The sequence below is a fragment of the Pogona vitticeps genome, chromosome 2 (assembly GCF_051106095.1).
Source record: "Pogona vitticeps strain Pit_001003342236 chromosome 2, PviZW2.1, whole genome shotgun sequence".
Taxonomy (NCBI): domain Eukaryota; kingdom Metazoa; phylum Chordata; class Lepidosauria; order Squamata; family Agamidae; genus Pogona; species Pogona vitticeps.
The window spans coordinates 136,785,662-136,801,864 of NC_135784.1; the positions used below are offsets into that span (position 1 = coordinate 136,785,662).

The 16,203-nt window shown below is 39.9% G+C and overlaps 1 protein-coding gene across 5 annotated transcripts in view; it reads right to left on the bottom strand.

The window, feature by feature from the left end:
• The window catches only part of SLC38A12 (solute carrier family 38 member 12), a 96,445-nt gene that overhangs the window by 17,451 nt on the left and 62,791 nt on the right, over positions 1 to 16,203 (bottom strand). For all 5 annotated transcript variants that reach the window (XM_072990580.2, XM_020806270.3, XM_078386067.1 and 2 more), the window contains exon 9: positions 15,478 to 15,571. In XM_072990580.2, the coding sequence (XP_072846681.2) occupies positions 15,478 to 15,571 (94 nt within the window). The remainder of the gene's footprint in view (positions 1 to 15,477; positions 15,572 to 16,203) is intronic.

The following is a 16,203-nucleotide window of genomic DNA, read 5'->3' on the forward strand; positions in this document are numbered from 1 at the left end:
ATAGATAAAAAAAATAGGAACATATTCCCTCAAACATTTCCATTTCACATCTTCTAGTCTGAAGGGTTTTGCTTTAAATACATGGAGTTTTTCCAAGGCACAAGTCAGAAAGACCTGCCAAAGTCTAGCATTAAAAAGCCATCCTGGCAGATCTATTTTCCTAGTTAAGGGGATAGAGAAGGGCATTCCCTCCCCTTATGCTGCTGGAATTGTAGAGCTAAACTTTCACATGCAAGATTTATCTTCCTGTCCCTGTGAGGCAGGAAGATGAAGACAAAGCTCCAAAACCTAGTTACATCCAGTGATAAATCAAAATGAAGAGGAGGTGATAGCCTGTAACAGATAGCTTTTGACAGACAGGAAAGGAAGCTGGGTTTTCTGGGCCCGTATGAAGCCCTCTGTTCACCTGTCTTTAGGATCCTGAGGTAATGAGGCTGATCACAAATCTCAAATGTTCTGAAAAATGCCTGTTATTTCAGTAATAGCATTCCTAACTGCTCTTGTTTGAACAGAAGCCCATTATACCTTGAGAAAACCAGTAGCTATGATCCGTCCAGGGTACAGATCTTTGGAAATGTGCACCCAAAACAGAGGTCACTGAACTGTCTTAAAAGAGAATGAGCAGCAGAGACCAGGATTCACAATAGCTGTAATAATTGAGATTCCAATACAGTTTTAAACATTTCAGCCAGGATTGTTTTTCTCAAAACTAAATTAAAATCAAAGCAAGCCTACTTATAAACACTACTCAATTATGGCATGCCTTACAGCCACATAATGGAAGAAAAGTAATCTTGCTCCTTAGAAACCTACATAGGTTTATTTGTTAATCTGAAATGTTTACCAATATCATTTTATTTTGAAGAATTACTGTCACAAATCTGACTTTGCCAAATGAGGACTGACCAGACTATATAGGATCCATGTGTCTGTCAAAACACATGGATCCTTTACAGTTATTATTAATGAAGTGGGGTACAATCTTGACATTTCTGTCATGCAACAGAATCCTGCTCTAAATTCTATCTTCTCTACAGTGATAGATGGGCCATGAAATTCAAGAATAATGTATTGAGCTTGCAGGGGGAGACGGAGAAAAGACAGGAAACATAAGGAAATCAGGGTTTATTACATTCCAACCTAGTTCTTTCTCCAAAGAACTTAAGATGGGCATTTTGCCCTCACAAGCCCATCAGATGGTGAAAGAATGCAATTTTCCCAAACAGTGTAACTTCAGGACAAGAAATTTGAAACTGGATTTACATTTACATACAAACATGCAAACACAACTCATATTTGTAAATCGCTAGTCTTGACATCAAATGATAATGTAATTAATTTTCTCAGAACACCAGGAGAGTATAATATAAGATTGAAAATTCTATGCATCACTAAACAGTTGTAGTCATGCAGATTGCTACATCCCTGCACATAACTTCAGAAAATATCAAGATAATGGTAACATCTCTGATCTACCTCCACCAGAAACAGGTGAAATATGGGAAACAAAAATGATGTTCTCAGGCTGGCCAACAAAGCAAGAGCCAGCCCCAATAACTAGGGTCTGTTCTGCTCAAGACTTACTCAGAGTGGCAGGTCCACTGCACAGAAAGCATGCAGAGATGTTAATGGGTGGCAGAGAAAGGGCAAAGCAGTGCTCAGCTGATCTCAAGTAAAATTTTAAAAAGGCACTGAGGAAATTAGAATGAATGGCAGGTGGTTTGGCAATACCGTGTTTCCCCCAAAATAAGACAAGGTTAATTTTTGCGTCAAAAAACCCAATAGGGCTTATTTTCAGGGGATGTTTGATTTTTTTCATGTACAACAATCTACATTTATTCAGATACAGTCATGTCATCTTCTTCTGGTTGCTGCGCAATGGTTGGAGGGCAGGGTTTCACTTAACTGGGACTTATTTTTGAAGTACGTAGGGCTTATATTATAATCATCCTGAAAAATCATACTAGGGCTTATTTTCAGGTTAGGTCTTATTTTCAGGGAAACAGGGTAGCATGTGTGAAAAGGATCAATCAAGGGGTCTCAGTAGAACACACACCAAACATGAGTGGAATTCAGTGGTAAAACAGGCTAATGCAATACCAGGGTGCCATCCAGCTCAAGAGAAGGAAGAATACCATCCTATTCAGCTTTGGCGAGATTTCACCTTGAACAGTGTGTGCAGTTCTGGGCACCACTGATTAAGATGGATATCTACAAGCTGGAACATGTGCACAGGAGCATGACCAAGATGGCCAGAGGTCTAGAAATAAAGCCCAATTGGAGGTGGGGGAGAGTGGAAGGAGCTGAGTATGTTTAGACTGTAGAAAACTGAAAAGTAGTAGCTGTTTTCAAATATCTGAAGGGCAGTTGCATAGTAGATAGAATAAGATTGTTCTCTGTAGTTTCAAAGAGCAGGAGCAGAACTAATGGGCTGAAACTACAAAAAAGAGACTTCAACCAAATGGTAGACAGAATGTACTGCCAGCAAGAGCTCTTTGGAATGTTGAATCTTAAAAGGTGGTGGACACTCCTTCACTCAGGGTTTTAAAACAACGGTTAGATGGTCATCTCTCAGAATGCTTTAGCTAGAGACTGCCTGCTTTGCCATGGATGTATTCAATGACCCCTTTGAGTCCCTTCTAGTTCTATGATTCTACTGTAAACTGACTCTCCAAGCTAAGGACACTCTCAGTTCTACAGAGCATTTTTATAGCATGAGACCTTTGTTTCCCTTTCCTGCCTCCTGCTTCAGATCATGATTCTTCCCTTCCTTTGGGCTCCTTTGTCCTGTACTGCTACTGTGAAGCTCTTCGTTCTGCCTGGTTCCAATTCCACATTTGCCTCAGAGCTTTTGATTCCTAGTCTAATGCTTAAGTTTCAGCTGTTTACGATCATGTTTATCACCCTTCTGATTCTCAACTGCCTATATTTAACTAGGTGCAAGCTGTAGCCCATGTGAGAGCTAAGTCAAGGCCTAAAACACCTTGTTTGAAGACCTCTTCCGTACGTTCCATGATCAGCAGGGATTCTTTCAACATGAAACATTTATAATCTATCCCCACGAAGGTCCCAAGTCTCTCATGGAATCCCTTTCCTCACTAAGAAGCTACTGGGGGCCATGGGTGAGGGGTGGAGTCTGATAAAAAAAATGGCTGCCTCTGGGATTACTTTACTGGCAGCAGTAATTTTCAGTAATTGAACACTCCCTCTCCACCCCCAGTCCCATGGTTCCCAACAGCTTCTTGATGATGAACAGGATTCCAGGGGAGCTTCAAGAATTTCAGAGGAAAAATCAGAAAAGGGTTGTTGTTTTTTTTAAAAAAATCACTGTAGATGATGATGTCATCACACTCTATAGAAGAATCATCTTTATTGCTCAAGATTTAAGATTTATCTGTACCACACAGCTAGCTGTGTAAAACAGGAAAGCAAGAGAGAAGGAAAGCACTATTCTCTGGTTCTTCTCCACGAGAAGCAAGAACGAATCTGAATGAGGGGAAAACCTCCCCAAGTAACCAGAAAAGGATAAGCTTGACTGATGAAAAACCCACTGTGAGGGAGGCAGATCCCATCTGCCCAATTTGACCCAGAACATGCTGATTTTAGAGAAGTGGACAACTCTACTACAGGGAGCTATTCTTGTGGCCAGATGTAAAATGAATATGTATGAGCCTATATCTAGACACTGGTACTTAGGGAAAGCCTTCAAGCCTGGGGATATTAAAAATTCCATTTGTGGCAGGAAGATAAGGACACAAAGCTCCACAGAGAATGGAAAAAAGTTAATTCAGCCTTTCAAAGTTCACCAAGTACTGTCTGAGAGTGTAATGGGTGCTTTACTAAACCAGCGCTGCTGCACCACAAAAACACTCTTGCCACAGGGACAGGTAAAAGCATAGGAACACATCAACATGATCAGCAGGAACCAGAACATCATATCCTTTTATGCTGTGTATTGTACCTCTAGCCTTCCCTCTTATGTTGGTCATTTATTCTTACACTGATAAAAAGTTGACAGGGAATTTTTAGGCTTGGCATTGGTCTGGCAGTGAAAGCTCATTTAAAGGAATATCAAAAAGCACACCTTTGCATTTATACAGTATTACACTTCCATAGAAATAGTACCCATGTTCCTTGCCAAGTCAAGTCAAAACTCATCCAGACTCCAAGGGGATTTTACTGATTAAGCAGCCAGCAGTTATTCTGGATAAGTGAAAACATCTAGCCACCTCACTGTTTTTGCCCCCAATTGTAAATGTTACTGTTCAAGCACATCACACTATAATTCAGTGATTTTGGAGAAAAATTCTAGGTGTCTGCAAGGCAATAAAGTCCAAAGAAATTCTTACACAGAACTAAACACGTTCTCAGACAAAACTGCCTTGCAGAATAGCAGTGCAACAACATGGCTGTTTGTTGTTTGTTTGACTTTTATCCTTTCCATCTAGTGCCATGCCACTACTCTGGGCAGCTTACATACACTTTCTCATTACTACTGAACTTCGTGCAATGTTATATATATGCTTCATACCAAGAAGCCTTAATGTTATTAATAACCACTAAACATGCTTTAATGTCCTATAGTTCGTATTTCTCCAAGTAATCTAAAGCAGATCAGAGCACGAGATCAACCACCCACCTCATTTTGATAGAAAGGGAGGATCCTTTGCCACACTCTTCACCTTGACTTATCTAGAACCATTTGTTTAAGCAAGCACTGTATTAGGAGTTTTGACATATTGGTGGCAGAGCTATCCATCACTCCTCGCTGATGGCATGAAAGAGCTTTCCTCTTAAAGCGGAGAATCAATATGACAGAGCATAATGATAATGAATCATCCTCTCACAGTGCATGGATCTTGTTTCTTGCTTGGAAAAAGTAGCAGGATGGCCTCTTACATGAAAGGAAAGAGGAGGAGCAGGGATTGCCATGTCCCTGGAGCAAACACCCTTTGGGTATATGACAGACTGCTGTTCTCACTGAATTACATACACCCACAAACAGCTGTTACCTTTTTTTTCTCATATAAACAAAGGCTTCCAGAATGCTAGGAAGACAACCCAGGGAACTAAGCAGCTGGATTTTTCTAATCAGTTAACAAAACATTATATTGAGAGGTCCCTAGCTCAGAATCAAAACACAAGCAGACAGAAGGTGAAAGAGGACTACAGACATGTTTGAAATTAACAACAGATTGTGCTTTTAACTTCATAAAAAACAAATATGCATTTAACGGATTAAAAAAAAACAAGCATTACAGTATTGAAATAAAACTGATTTTAAGTATTTGTATCAAGCTTTTCTTAAACAACATTTTTTCTTGAGGAAAAAGACAAAAAGGGAATTAATTGTAGCAACAATGCTTTTTTGTTTGTATACTGCACTTATATTGAACGCATGGGCTGCAAGCTGCAGAGAAAGTTCCTTGGTGGTTGTGGCACAACTAAGATATCTTGAAGTTGGTTTAACACATCATCTTTTTTCAAAAATATTTACTTTACAATGTATAATTATATTAATTTATGTCTTATTTTAAGTTCAAGAAAATAAATTGTTCTAAGTTATTTATCTATCAGTTCCCCTCTAGGTGGCATATACCTTTCACTTATCGTAACAGTACATATCTATTCTATTCTAAATTACAAACAAATTCTTCGAATGCCACTGCTGAAAAGGGAGAGGTGACAAACACAGACTAAATGAACACAATATCTTCATCACTGGAAGAAATATCCTTTTCTTAAAGAGTCATGTACCATAAAGAGCCAAATCCAGCACCTGACAGGCTTGAGTTTTCACATGACAGTAAGAAAACACTAAATTCAACTGGCACCATGTCACCTCACACACTCTAAAATTGAACTAATCTTCTAATTGTATATTTCCGATTATATGTTTCCAAAAAGAAATGAGAACATGGAGATCAATTGTATTTTAATATTGTCTTTGTGAGTGTGTTTTCTTCTCTCTAACAGCATTATTTATCTGCAACAAAAATGACAGCTGTTCTTGTCTTCTCCAAGAGGCACTATGGAAAAGCACACATCCAAGCTTTGCAAGAGGGAGACATTGGTCACATGTTCTCAAAACAAATACATGATGGTTTATGGCCCAAACGTTACTGTATCGTATCACTGGAGAGATAAAATGGAATCTAAAGAACAAAGAATTCCACTGATTCTTTCGTAAACTTTCACAGTAAGCTCAACTTTTTATCACAGTGCCCTGGTTGAGGGGATAAGCAGACTAATCTCACTGAAGAAGACTGGAAAAAGCTAAATGTTGAAAAATTCCTATTCTATCCTAATTTGACAACAGTTGAACTACAGTGGCTTAAAAAGAATAGGCATTTAAATACTTTGGTCTATCAGAATAAAAAAAAACTGGGAAGTTCTCTAGAAATGCAGAATTAGTTGCTTTTATTTGAATAGCAAATTAGCATAAGATATTATTCAAAGCAAAGCAAAAAACTGGATGTGATTCCCACTAATCATGACGGGAGGTCTCTTTTCCATTTTCTATTCTCTGTGCCAGATCCAACAGTGATGTCACTGCTGTTTCTCACTTGTCTTGAGGTTTTACCGAAATGTCCCCTAGCTTCTCCTCATGGATCTCCTCGTTGTATGTACAAGGTGCAGACGACTGTGTTACTCTTTCTCCCTTCCTTCTTCGTCTATTCCTTTTGAATAAATTATATCCTTCAATCAATGTATTTGCATTCACGAATCTTATCCCAAAAGAGTTCAATCACATTTGTCTTCCTGTGTTAAGAACTCAAATTCATCTTGCATTTCCCATATTCTGTGCATTAGGGACATTGGAAACCACAAGTCATTCCCTGCACTTGCTTCCTTGTTGCCCTTTCTCCTCCACTGGCAACTCCCTGTTCCACCATCCCACAGTTTCTGATACATCAACTGATATTCCTGCACATACAAGTACAGTGGGGTCTTGACTTGAGAACTTAATCCGTATTGGAAGGCGGTTCTCAAGTCAAATCTGCATTTCCCATAGGAATGCATTGAAAACCATTTGATCCGTATCTGCTCTTTTCCGTCCATAGAAACTAATGGGAAGCTGCTATTCCGCCTTCGACCACTAGAGGGGGATATTTTATTTCTTTTTTTCTTAGGTCAAGAAAGGTTCAGGGAAGGCAGGGAAAAGACAGTCCAGGCAGTACAGTACCAGGCAGTCTGAAGACTGTCTCCCAATCCACTCTCTAAACACTGGGAGGAGTGAGGAAGCAAACAGGCACCCTTTTCACTGGCCAACAGTTAACTGAAAGTTCACTTTTTGCACTTTCCCTGCCTCCCACGTGGGTTTTTTTCAGTTCTTAACTCAAATCTAAGTACTTAAGTCAAGTCAATATTTTCCTTAAGAGTGGTTCTTAAGTCAAAATGTTCTTAACTCGAGCCGTTCTTAAGTCAAGACCCCACTGTATATAATGCAGTGTACAAAAAGCTGGATGTTTACACCCTTTGTGTTGTTTATGTAAATGTATTTACGTCACACATTGTCTTACATACTTTGGCAATATCTTGAAGGAGACCTCTGAATACCAACCGGCCAAAAGATACTGCATTTTTAAAAGAAATAAGCATTTCCATTGCTTAATAGCAACCAGAGATATTTGTCTTCTATTTGTGGGTTCGTCTTGGGTGATCTCCAGTTTTTTCTACACTGACTAAGGAAGAGCTGTCCCGGAAAGATACGACTATGCAATTCCTACAACCGAACCCACTTAAAGCAGTGAAGATTCAATAGCTTTGTTTTAAACCAGTGTCTCCTAACCTTTTTTGTATTGGGACCCTCTTTTGTTATAGCCAAGTGATTCCTCCACCATATTTGCATGAAAAGCATTTCAATGGGATAAAGAAAACACATTAAAAATAGATTTTTCAGAATATAATTCTAATCTATTAATATTAATGCAGTAATACATAATTATGGGGGAGCTGTAAATCTGCCTATACCAAATAAAATCTGAGAAAGAAAAAAAAATGTCAATACACTTTGAGCTTAATTTCCTTTTTGGGGTGTGGAAATGATCCTCCCTTCATGTCTCCTTCCCCACAAAAAGCCCCCTCAGTGAAGAGCCCCTCCTCCTGAAAGCCAAATAAACATTTTCCTCATGCACCCCACTGCATGCCTCACCCCTCCCTGGTTCTCCTACCTCACCTTTTTTGCCCCTCTTGTCTTCCTCCTCCATGACTCTGGAGGGGGCTGGAGGCACCTTCCCACTCAGGTCCCCTCTCCCTTCACTGCACCGCCACTGCTGTGCCCAGAAGAGCGGGAGACTCAGGTGGAGTGAAAGGCACTGCTGATGCAGCAGCAATACATTTTTGATCCTGTCACCATATTGGGCATCAGCATTTCCAACATGCACTGTACCCCCATTCGTTCAGGCTTCTTTGAACTGGGCTAATACTCAGGTCCAAAAGGCTGACATATTAGTCCTCTAAAGGTGAATGTGGAGGAACAGAGAAAAATAAACTCTTTCAGAGTTAGGAATGATGTGCATGCAAAAGAGGAAAATCTGCCCAAAGAGGTACAGAAATAATTAAAAACTCTATGTTGCCTGTAATTCAGGTTCAGATTAAAATTCTCTGTGGGCCAAGAAAATTAAAATGAAGCAGCATTGTGTGTATCATATTTAACATAATAAATATAAAAATAATTGCAACTAAGAATAATTGTGGTGGCACCCAGAAGACACATTGTGACCCTCTTGGGGGTCATGACCCCCAGGTTGGGAACCCATGCTTTAAACAAATACATTTCAGAATACCACTGAAAGAGATTGAAACACAGCAAGCATGCTATATTCCAAGCCATGGGCATTTATGCCAGGCATAATTGTTAATAAAACACTGTAATGTCTAATAGGCACAAATGTAGTTACAGTGGTGCCTTGACTTACAACCGTCCCTGCTTATGATCATTTTGAGTTATGACCAGCTATGGTCGCAAAACTTTGCTTCAACTTGTGGCTGGAGCTTCCACTTACGACCAGGAAAAGGCAGAGGAAAGGGGTGGGAAATTCATATGTACTAACCATTGGTGCCGAAGAGCTGCTTCTTTGTAGCTCTTTTGCCCCAACGATTAGGGAAAGGGATGCAGTAGCAGGGGGAGGCGGGGGCGTCCCTCGGCGCTCCTCGCTGCCCACCCCAGGGGCCGATGCTACTGCTGCTGCTGGGTCCTGGTCCTCAGCCTCGGTGTGGGGGCGGAGGGCCCCCCAATCCCAGCTCCTGGAGGAAGGGTCCTCCTGCACTGCCACCCATGGCATGGCAGGGTCGCGCTCAGCCCTTGGCCCCTGCAGGGGCGGCTCCCCTCCTCCGCCGGTGGGCAGCTCCTGAGCAGCAGGTGGCTCACCCGCCGGTGGTGTCCGACGCTCCCTCCTGCTCCGGCACCGGCTACAGCGGCTGGTCACCCGGGTGGCCGTGTCGGGCCTCGATGCTCCTTGCTGCCCTCCGCGGGACCGGTGTCACTGGGTCCGAACAGCAGGTGGCTCACCCGCTGGGGGTGCCCAATGCTGCCTCCCATTCCGGCACCAGCGCTGCTCTGGCCCCGATCCCGGCTCTGGAGGCGGCGCCTAAGGAAGCCTGCTAAAGTAAGATGCTGCTTTTTGCTTTTTAAAAACTCTCCTGGGTGGGGGCTTGCAGGGTGGTCTTGGGCTGGGGGGTTATGTTTCTGTGCTGTGTTTGTTTTTAGGTGATTTTTTTTTTTGCAGTCCCAGCGTGGGACTTGCTCTGTTTATTTTTGGTCTCTCTGTGTGTGGGGTTTTTTTTTTTTTTTTTGCAGCCCCAGCGTGTTCCTATGAGGTTTGCAGTGTTTTATTGGGGGGTGGGGCAGAACGGATTAATTGCCTTCCCATGCATTACTATGGGTATACGTGCTTCAACGTACGACCATTTCGAGTTATGCTCATCTTCTGGAATGGATTATGGTCGTAATTCGAGGCACCACTGTATCTGGATCAGACTGCACAAAACCAGTCAGTAAGTTTAGTCTGGTTGCAAAGACTTGTCAGCAATGATTCAATAAAAAGCCTTAATAACTTTTGCCACAGTTTCTACAACTAGCACTAGTCCCTGGTAACAGTGTCACATTATAATGAGCTGCAATTAAATGCTTTAGCCAGTACCTCACTAAAGCTTGATGAACTGCTGCATACCAAATGTGTTTTTATCATGATCTGTAGGTCTTCTGTATGCTTCTAGACACTGATTTTATTATAGGACATAAGAATTATTAACTACTGAAATACTGTATTGTACCAGGTTGAAAAACAGAGGCACTGTGTGCCTACATCTAGATCAGTGATTCCCAACAGCAGTTTCCTTTACTGTAGCACTGAGTTAAAGGAAATAAAGTTTCTTAGTACCATGTAACCTAGACTTCCTGAACAATTCTTTGATCTGAACACTGCTGCCCTGGCCTCATCTCTGGCTGAAAAACTAAGCTAACTATTTGAACCTCTTTTAGATAGAATCACAGAATAATTGAGTTGGAAGGGGTCCTCAAGTCCATCAAATCCAACCCCTTGCTCAATGCTGGAATCCAAATCAAAGAAGATCTGAAAGATAGTTGCCCAATTTTCCCTTGAAGGCCTCCAGCGTTGGAACACTCTATACTTGACACGGAAGCAGTGCTCTATTACCCTTGTTAGAGACAGCTATTTAAAGCAACCATCATTAGAGTGAGTAATTAGTAATGTTACATTTTCCTCCTTTTTATCCTATATAAAACATATTTGCATCAGAATGCTGTGGGAGAATACTAACACTGTCATATCTATTGCATCAAAGCACTTGCCACACACAAAAAAAGAGAATTTCTAAGGATCAAACAGGTTCTATGAAAAACAAGAGCAGGATTTTGGGAAGAGTCTGTTGTTTACATACACATATAAAGATCTCTAGAGAAGCTAAAATGAATTCAGGTTTCTGTGTTGAGATGTGCTTTTATCTGGAGCTTGCTCCACTTCAAGTGATGTGTCCGAGTGTCCTTCTTCCTGTTATTTGTTATGACAGAGAGTTTATTTCATCATGCCAACCTTTTATTTCCAGACCATGCTCCAAAAGCTCAGTGAACAGATTCCACCCAGCTGTCAGGGGCTGTGGATAATCAAACTTGCATTTTGAAGGCCTAATGAATTCAAGGATTTCTTATGCCATATTGCTGGCCTGCTGTTTCAGTGGATGGTTGTCTTCAGAACAAAATCACTGCTCTCATTATAACTGAAGAGTATAGGTGCCCCAGATGAGCTTCATATGTGGCACTCTTAAGATTGTCAAGAATTATCCTCTCAGCCTTAGTTACCTTAATTTAACATTACTCTTGAAGCACTACAGTTTGATGTTAGCTAGTCTCAATGTAAGGCTGAGTGTAAAATAAGCCCTATGACAGATTTTATGTTGACTCGGGTAGATCAGCTTTCATGTAACACTGTGAAGAGACCCTGACCTTCCCTTTGTCAAATATAGCAGACTTTGAAGTAAATTAACCAAACCAAGTACAGAGAGAAAGTACGCCAGTCCATAATGCATGCCCGTTAACAGTGCAAAATGTTAACCTGGATCAGCCTGTGTAACACAAAGTGTTTGGCATGAAAGCTCAAGATGGCTTCCAGAAACACCTTTGGCAACACCACCTTGTAATGAGCTTGGACATGCTTTATTTGCTACAGACCTGTGGTCCAAATTGATGGAGCTTAAGAAACTAGGAGAAAAGAATGACAACTTCACTCGCTTCTGTATCCTTCTTCAAGGTTAATGAGAATGTTGTAAACAAAAAGGAACTTCACATTCAAGTCAAGAAGGGATTACATTTTTTTCATTTGCAATTTCACTTTATAAGATCCCTGCATCGACTAGAAGCAGAGAATTTGCAGAGTGGGGTGTGCTCAGGCAATAAAGAGGAGTTTTTAGGTATCCAGAACAATCTGGATCAACATGAACATAAACACTCTTAAAATCTTTTTAAGAAAATTACTGCTGCCTGTGGAAACAGAAGAAAAACTTTGCAATAAGAGCATTAACTTCATAATTTTTTTAACTCTGAAAATAACTGGCACTCAATAGTCCAGAAAGGCATGGTCCTAGCCATTCATTTTTCTCTGTGGGCCATGTGTCCTTTACTGATCCTGAAAAGGATTCAAGCTAATGAGCACGTTCCCTTCTACATCATGCCCAATCTGCTTTTGCCTTTATCTTCTTGGCAAACACAGGCAAAGCTCAGCTTGTGTACCCTGGTTTAATGATCATATGCCTACACCCTAGAAAACTGTCAACTTGTCAAAGGACAGATTGCAGTCTGCATGATGTATCAACCTGAGAGAAGATGAGGTGATCAGAACTGGGCCAGTAAGTGGAGAAGGGATTTTCATTCAGAACATTATTTTATGAGATCACCATTTTCATGAAGGAGCACAGGAGATGCAATGATGGTAGAAAACAAATGTCTCTTTGCTGCCTTCACTGTCAGAAGGTAGGCCTGATGGTGTGCTTATCCTTGCATTCATGCTATATTGACTGTGACCTTGCATTCCAGACCTATTCCAGCTCATTTCATAGCCCCTAACTCGCTAGTAAATTGAGTTTACTGGGCAGAACAGGACATTTGGTAGTACTTCTCTCAAACCACTCCCCGCCCCCTGCATCTATCTCACTGTGTCAGAGGGAGACCACAGTTTATAAAGGAATACAGGTCATGACAACTCAGAACTTCCTGAGGGCATCCAGAAATCCTTTAGATTCAGTAAGGAGCAGTGGGTCAATTTAATTAAGCTCATGATTCTTGCAAAGAAGAATGTCCACTGCCTACTAAATTCACCAACAAAAGTACTGCATTTTTCATGTATAAAACCACACTTTTTCCTAAAATAATTAGAGGAAAAATTGAGGGTCATTTTATACACGGTAGTATATAATTTTGCAAAGAAAGTGGAGGGGGAAAGCAGGAATCAAAGCGTTTGGATCCCTGCCTTCCCCCTCCAAAATCTGGGTTATAAAAGTGGGGGGGGGCGTCTTATACATGGAAAAATACAGTGTCTCCTTGTGACAGCATGGTCACAAAAACCATTCCCTGTTAGTTCTAGATCAACAAAACCCTAGGCCACCAAAAACATCAAGTCCAAATACCATGTGGAATGTGTGAAACAGCCCCAGGCTAGTCATAGCAGCCATGAAGTCCTAAGGTGACCCAAACAATGCACCATTAGTGTGAATATGAAAGCCATCCATGATAATTGTCCTGGGAGATTCCAGTACCATGTTTGGGACAGACACTTTCATATCTGGCAGGAAGACTGATGAGAAATCTTTTTTTTTTACACAAACAGAATCCCCATGGAATTTCTCAATCCTAGATTCTAACACCATGCACAAAACACAAGACCAATTTTGGATTGGAACAGGTCTCCTAGTAACTAGAGGCCAAGTCCTTGCAGATTAGAGCAATTCTGTCTTTCTGACCTTCAAAGTCTATACTGTTTCTGCAAACTTACCCAGTTAGAGAAAATTGAGAAAAATGAATTCCTCCCAGTAACCAACTAAGATCTCTGTAATGCATATGATACTAGCCCCCAATCCCACAATTAAACTGCAGAAGTATATTGTGTTATGGACCTCCATGATGCTGAACTGCAGCACAAAATCAGATGGCTTGTTGATGGGGCAACCCAACATATGTTGGATAAGGAAAAGAATAGAAATGATGACAGTTCTTAAGTGCTCCTAGGCTATCCGGACCCCACTTCCACTCCTTTCTTCTGCTCATGACCACTGCAAAGAGGGGCAATATGTTCAGATGTATCAGAAATTTTTCTAGTGCAGGAAAATGAGTTAAAAAATGGGACAACACTGGAATAAATCAGAGGAATGACTAAACAAATGCAAGATAAGGAACATATAAGAGAGATACTAGGAGAAGGTACTGTGTTTCCCCAAAAATAAGACAGGGTCTTATATTAATTTTTGCTCCAAAAAATCACATTAGGGCTTATTTTCAGGGAATGTTTTATTTTTTTCATGTACAACAATCCACATTTATTCAAATACACTCATGTCATCTTGTTGCTGTGCAATGGTGGAGGGTGGTGTTTCACTTAACTGGGGCTTATTTTTGGGGTATGGTTTATATTATGAGCATCCTGAAAAATCATACTAGGCGTTATTTTCAGGTTAGGTCTTATTTTGGGGGAAACCGGGTATGTCATGGTTAAACATAGTTCCATTAGAGAAATAGATGAAAGAATGGAAAACAAAAGAGGAGAGGGCAGAATTATGATAAAATTATAGGAGAGATTATAGAAAGAGAGATTATATTAAAAAGAAAAAACAGAAACAAGGAAAAAAGAAAGGGAACAATAAGCACAATAGATAAAATGTTAACATAGGTGGAATATTTAAAAAGTGTGTTAAAAGATTTATGGCAAGATCTGAATGAGGAAATTTTTTAAAGATTGGAATAAAATGTGGAATAAAAGAATAGTGAAAAACATGTCTATAATGATGAAGGCAAATTGTTATAACATAGTCTGGAAATAGCATATAACAACAGTAAAGTTGAATATAATAAATAAAGATACACCTTCGCTATGTTGAAGATGTAAAAAAGAAAAGGGGATGGATATCCTCCTCTAAGCTAACCTCTGTTGTGTTGCACACAAAACAAAGACTTAATGTTTCTCCTTTGTTATACACAAGTTCTACAAAGCTTAAATCATGTTTGATTATTGACTACAGATGTCCAACTAGTTAAAAGAAAATCTGAGATACTTTTGAATAATGTTGATTCTTTGTAACATAAGTTTCTTTAACTGTTAGATAGCTTTTTAACTGACAATGAACAGCAAGGTATAATCTTTGTAAGACATTGCATCAATTTGTGTTGCACTTGCTACATTAGATTTCATTAAAATGATGTTACAAAAAGATAATCAATAAGACCTTGAATACCAGAATCCTAAGAGTAGTCCCTTTCATTAGGGTGATAATATCTTCAAATACTCTACAAACTATCTAATGATAAACTAGTATATAAATAGTGTACCTGATCTCTTTACTCTTAGGCTCAATATCATACTCTTGCCCTATGCATTCAAGGTCTCAATTTTAAGGGAGATATCTTTTCATTGCTAGAAATCAAACACTTTGGATTCAATTATATCTTCTAATAAAATGTATTTGTTTTTCTAAACTGCAATTCCTTCTTTCCACATGGAAGTTATTTTTTCTCTAAGTCTCTAAGATACTAAGAAATGCAGAAGGAAGTCTGGCTCTGGATCAGAATTTTATGACATGAACAACTAACAGCTACATCCTGCTGAAAGGTGATGGAAAAAGCTACACTGCTGTGATTCCTGTATCATTAGTAACCTTGTGTGATCAAGCCTCTTTCTCACTTGCTTAAATGATTGCTCATACAAGTAGTCTAATTTACTACTATATTGTAGTAGAAGGTTGCTGACTTACCTATCCACCTCATCATTGATGTAATGATCTGCAGATACTTTGTTTTTTGCACATTAAAAAAGGTGAACGGACCCAAGAGGACTGTAAATGCTGCCTGAAAGAAAGAAGAGTGCATAGTTAGAAGAACAGTGCAATGGCATAACCAATTATCCAATTTTCTCTGGAGAAATATGGACCACTCATAACATCCTTGTCACCAACCTCATTTTTTGACAAGCAAACCTGTTTTGCAGTTGAACAACTCAACTGACTTCTGACAAAGGCAGAATTAGAATAAAAAATAGATATCTGTTTCTTGACACAGGGGGTTATCGTATGTTATATGTTTTTTTGCTAGAATAGCAACAGTTTAATGTTTTGGTACTCTTAAGAACTTAAGATCTTATTGGCAAATAGGACATCAACAAATTATTGGGAATGGATGTGCTCACTCTTAAGAACTTAAGAGTGGGCACACCCAGCCCCAATAATTTGTTGATGTTCTATTTGCCAATAAGATCTAAAACCTCAGCTTTTGTCATCTCTACTTGTAGCTCAATTCCACAGACTCTCCCTTTAAAAATATAAATCCAGGCATACATATCTGCCCTACATCTTCTCTGGTGAAAACAAAGGTTGGTGGTGGAGCTGACAATTCATTTAGGTTCTGTTCATTATCTTTCCCTCCTTCTAGTACTCTTTCTCCTCTTGTTATTCGGTGGTCCAACTGCTACTTGTTTCTGAGGT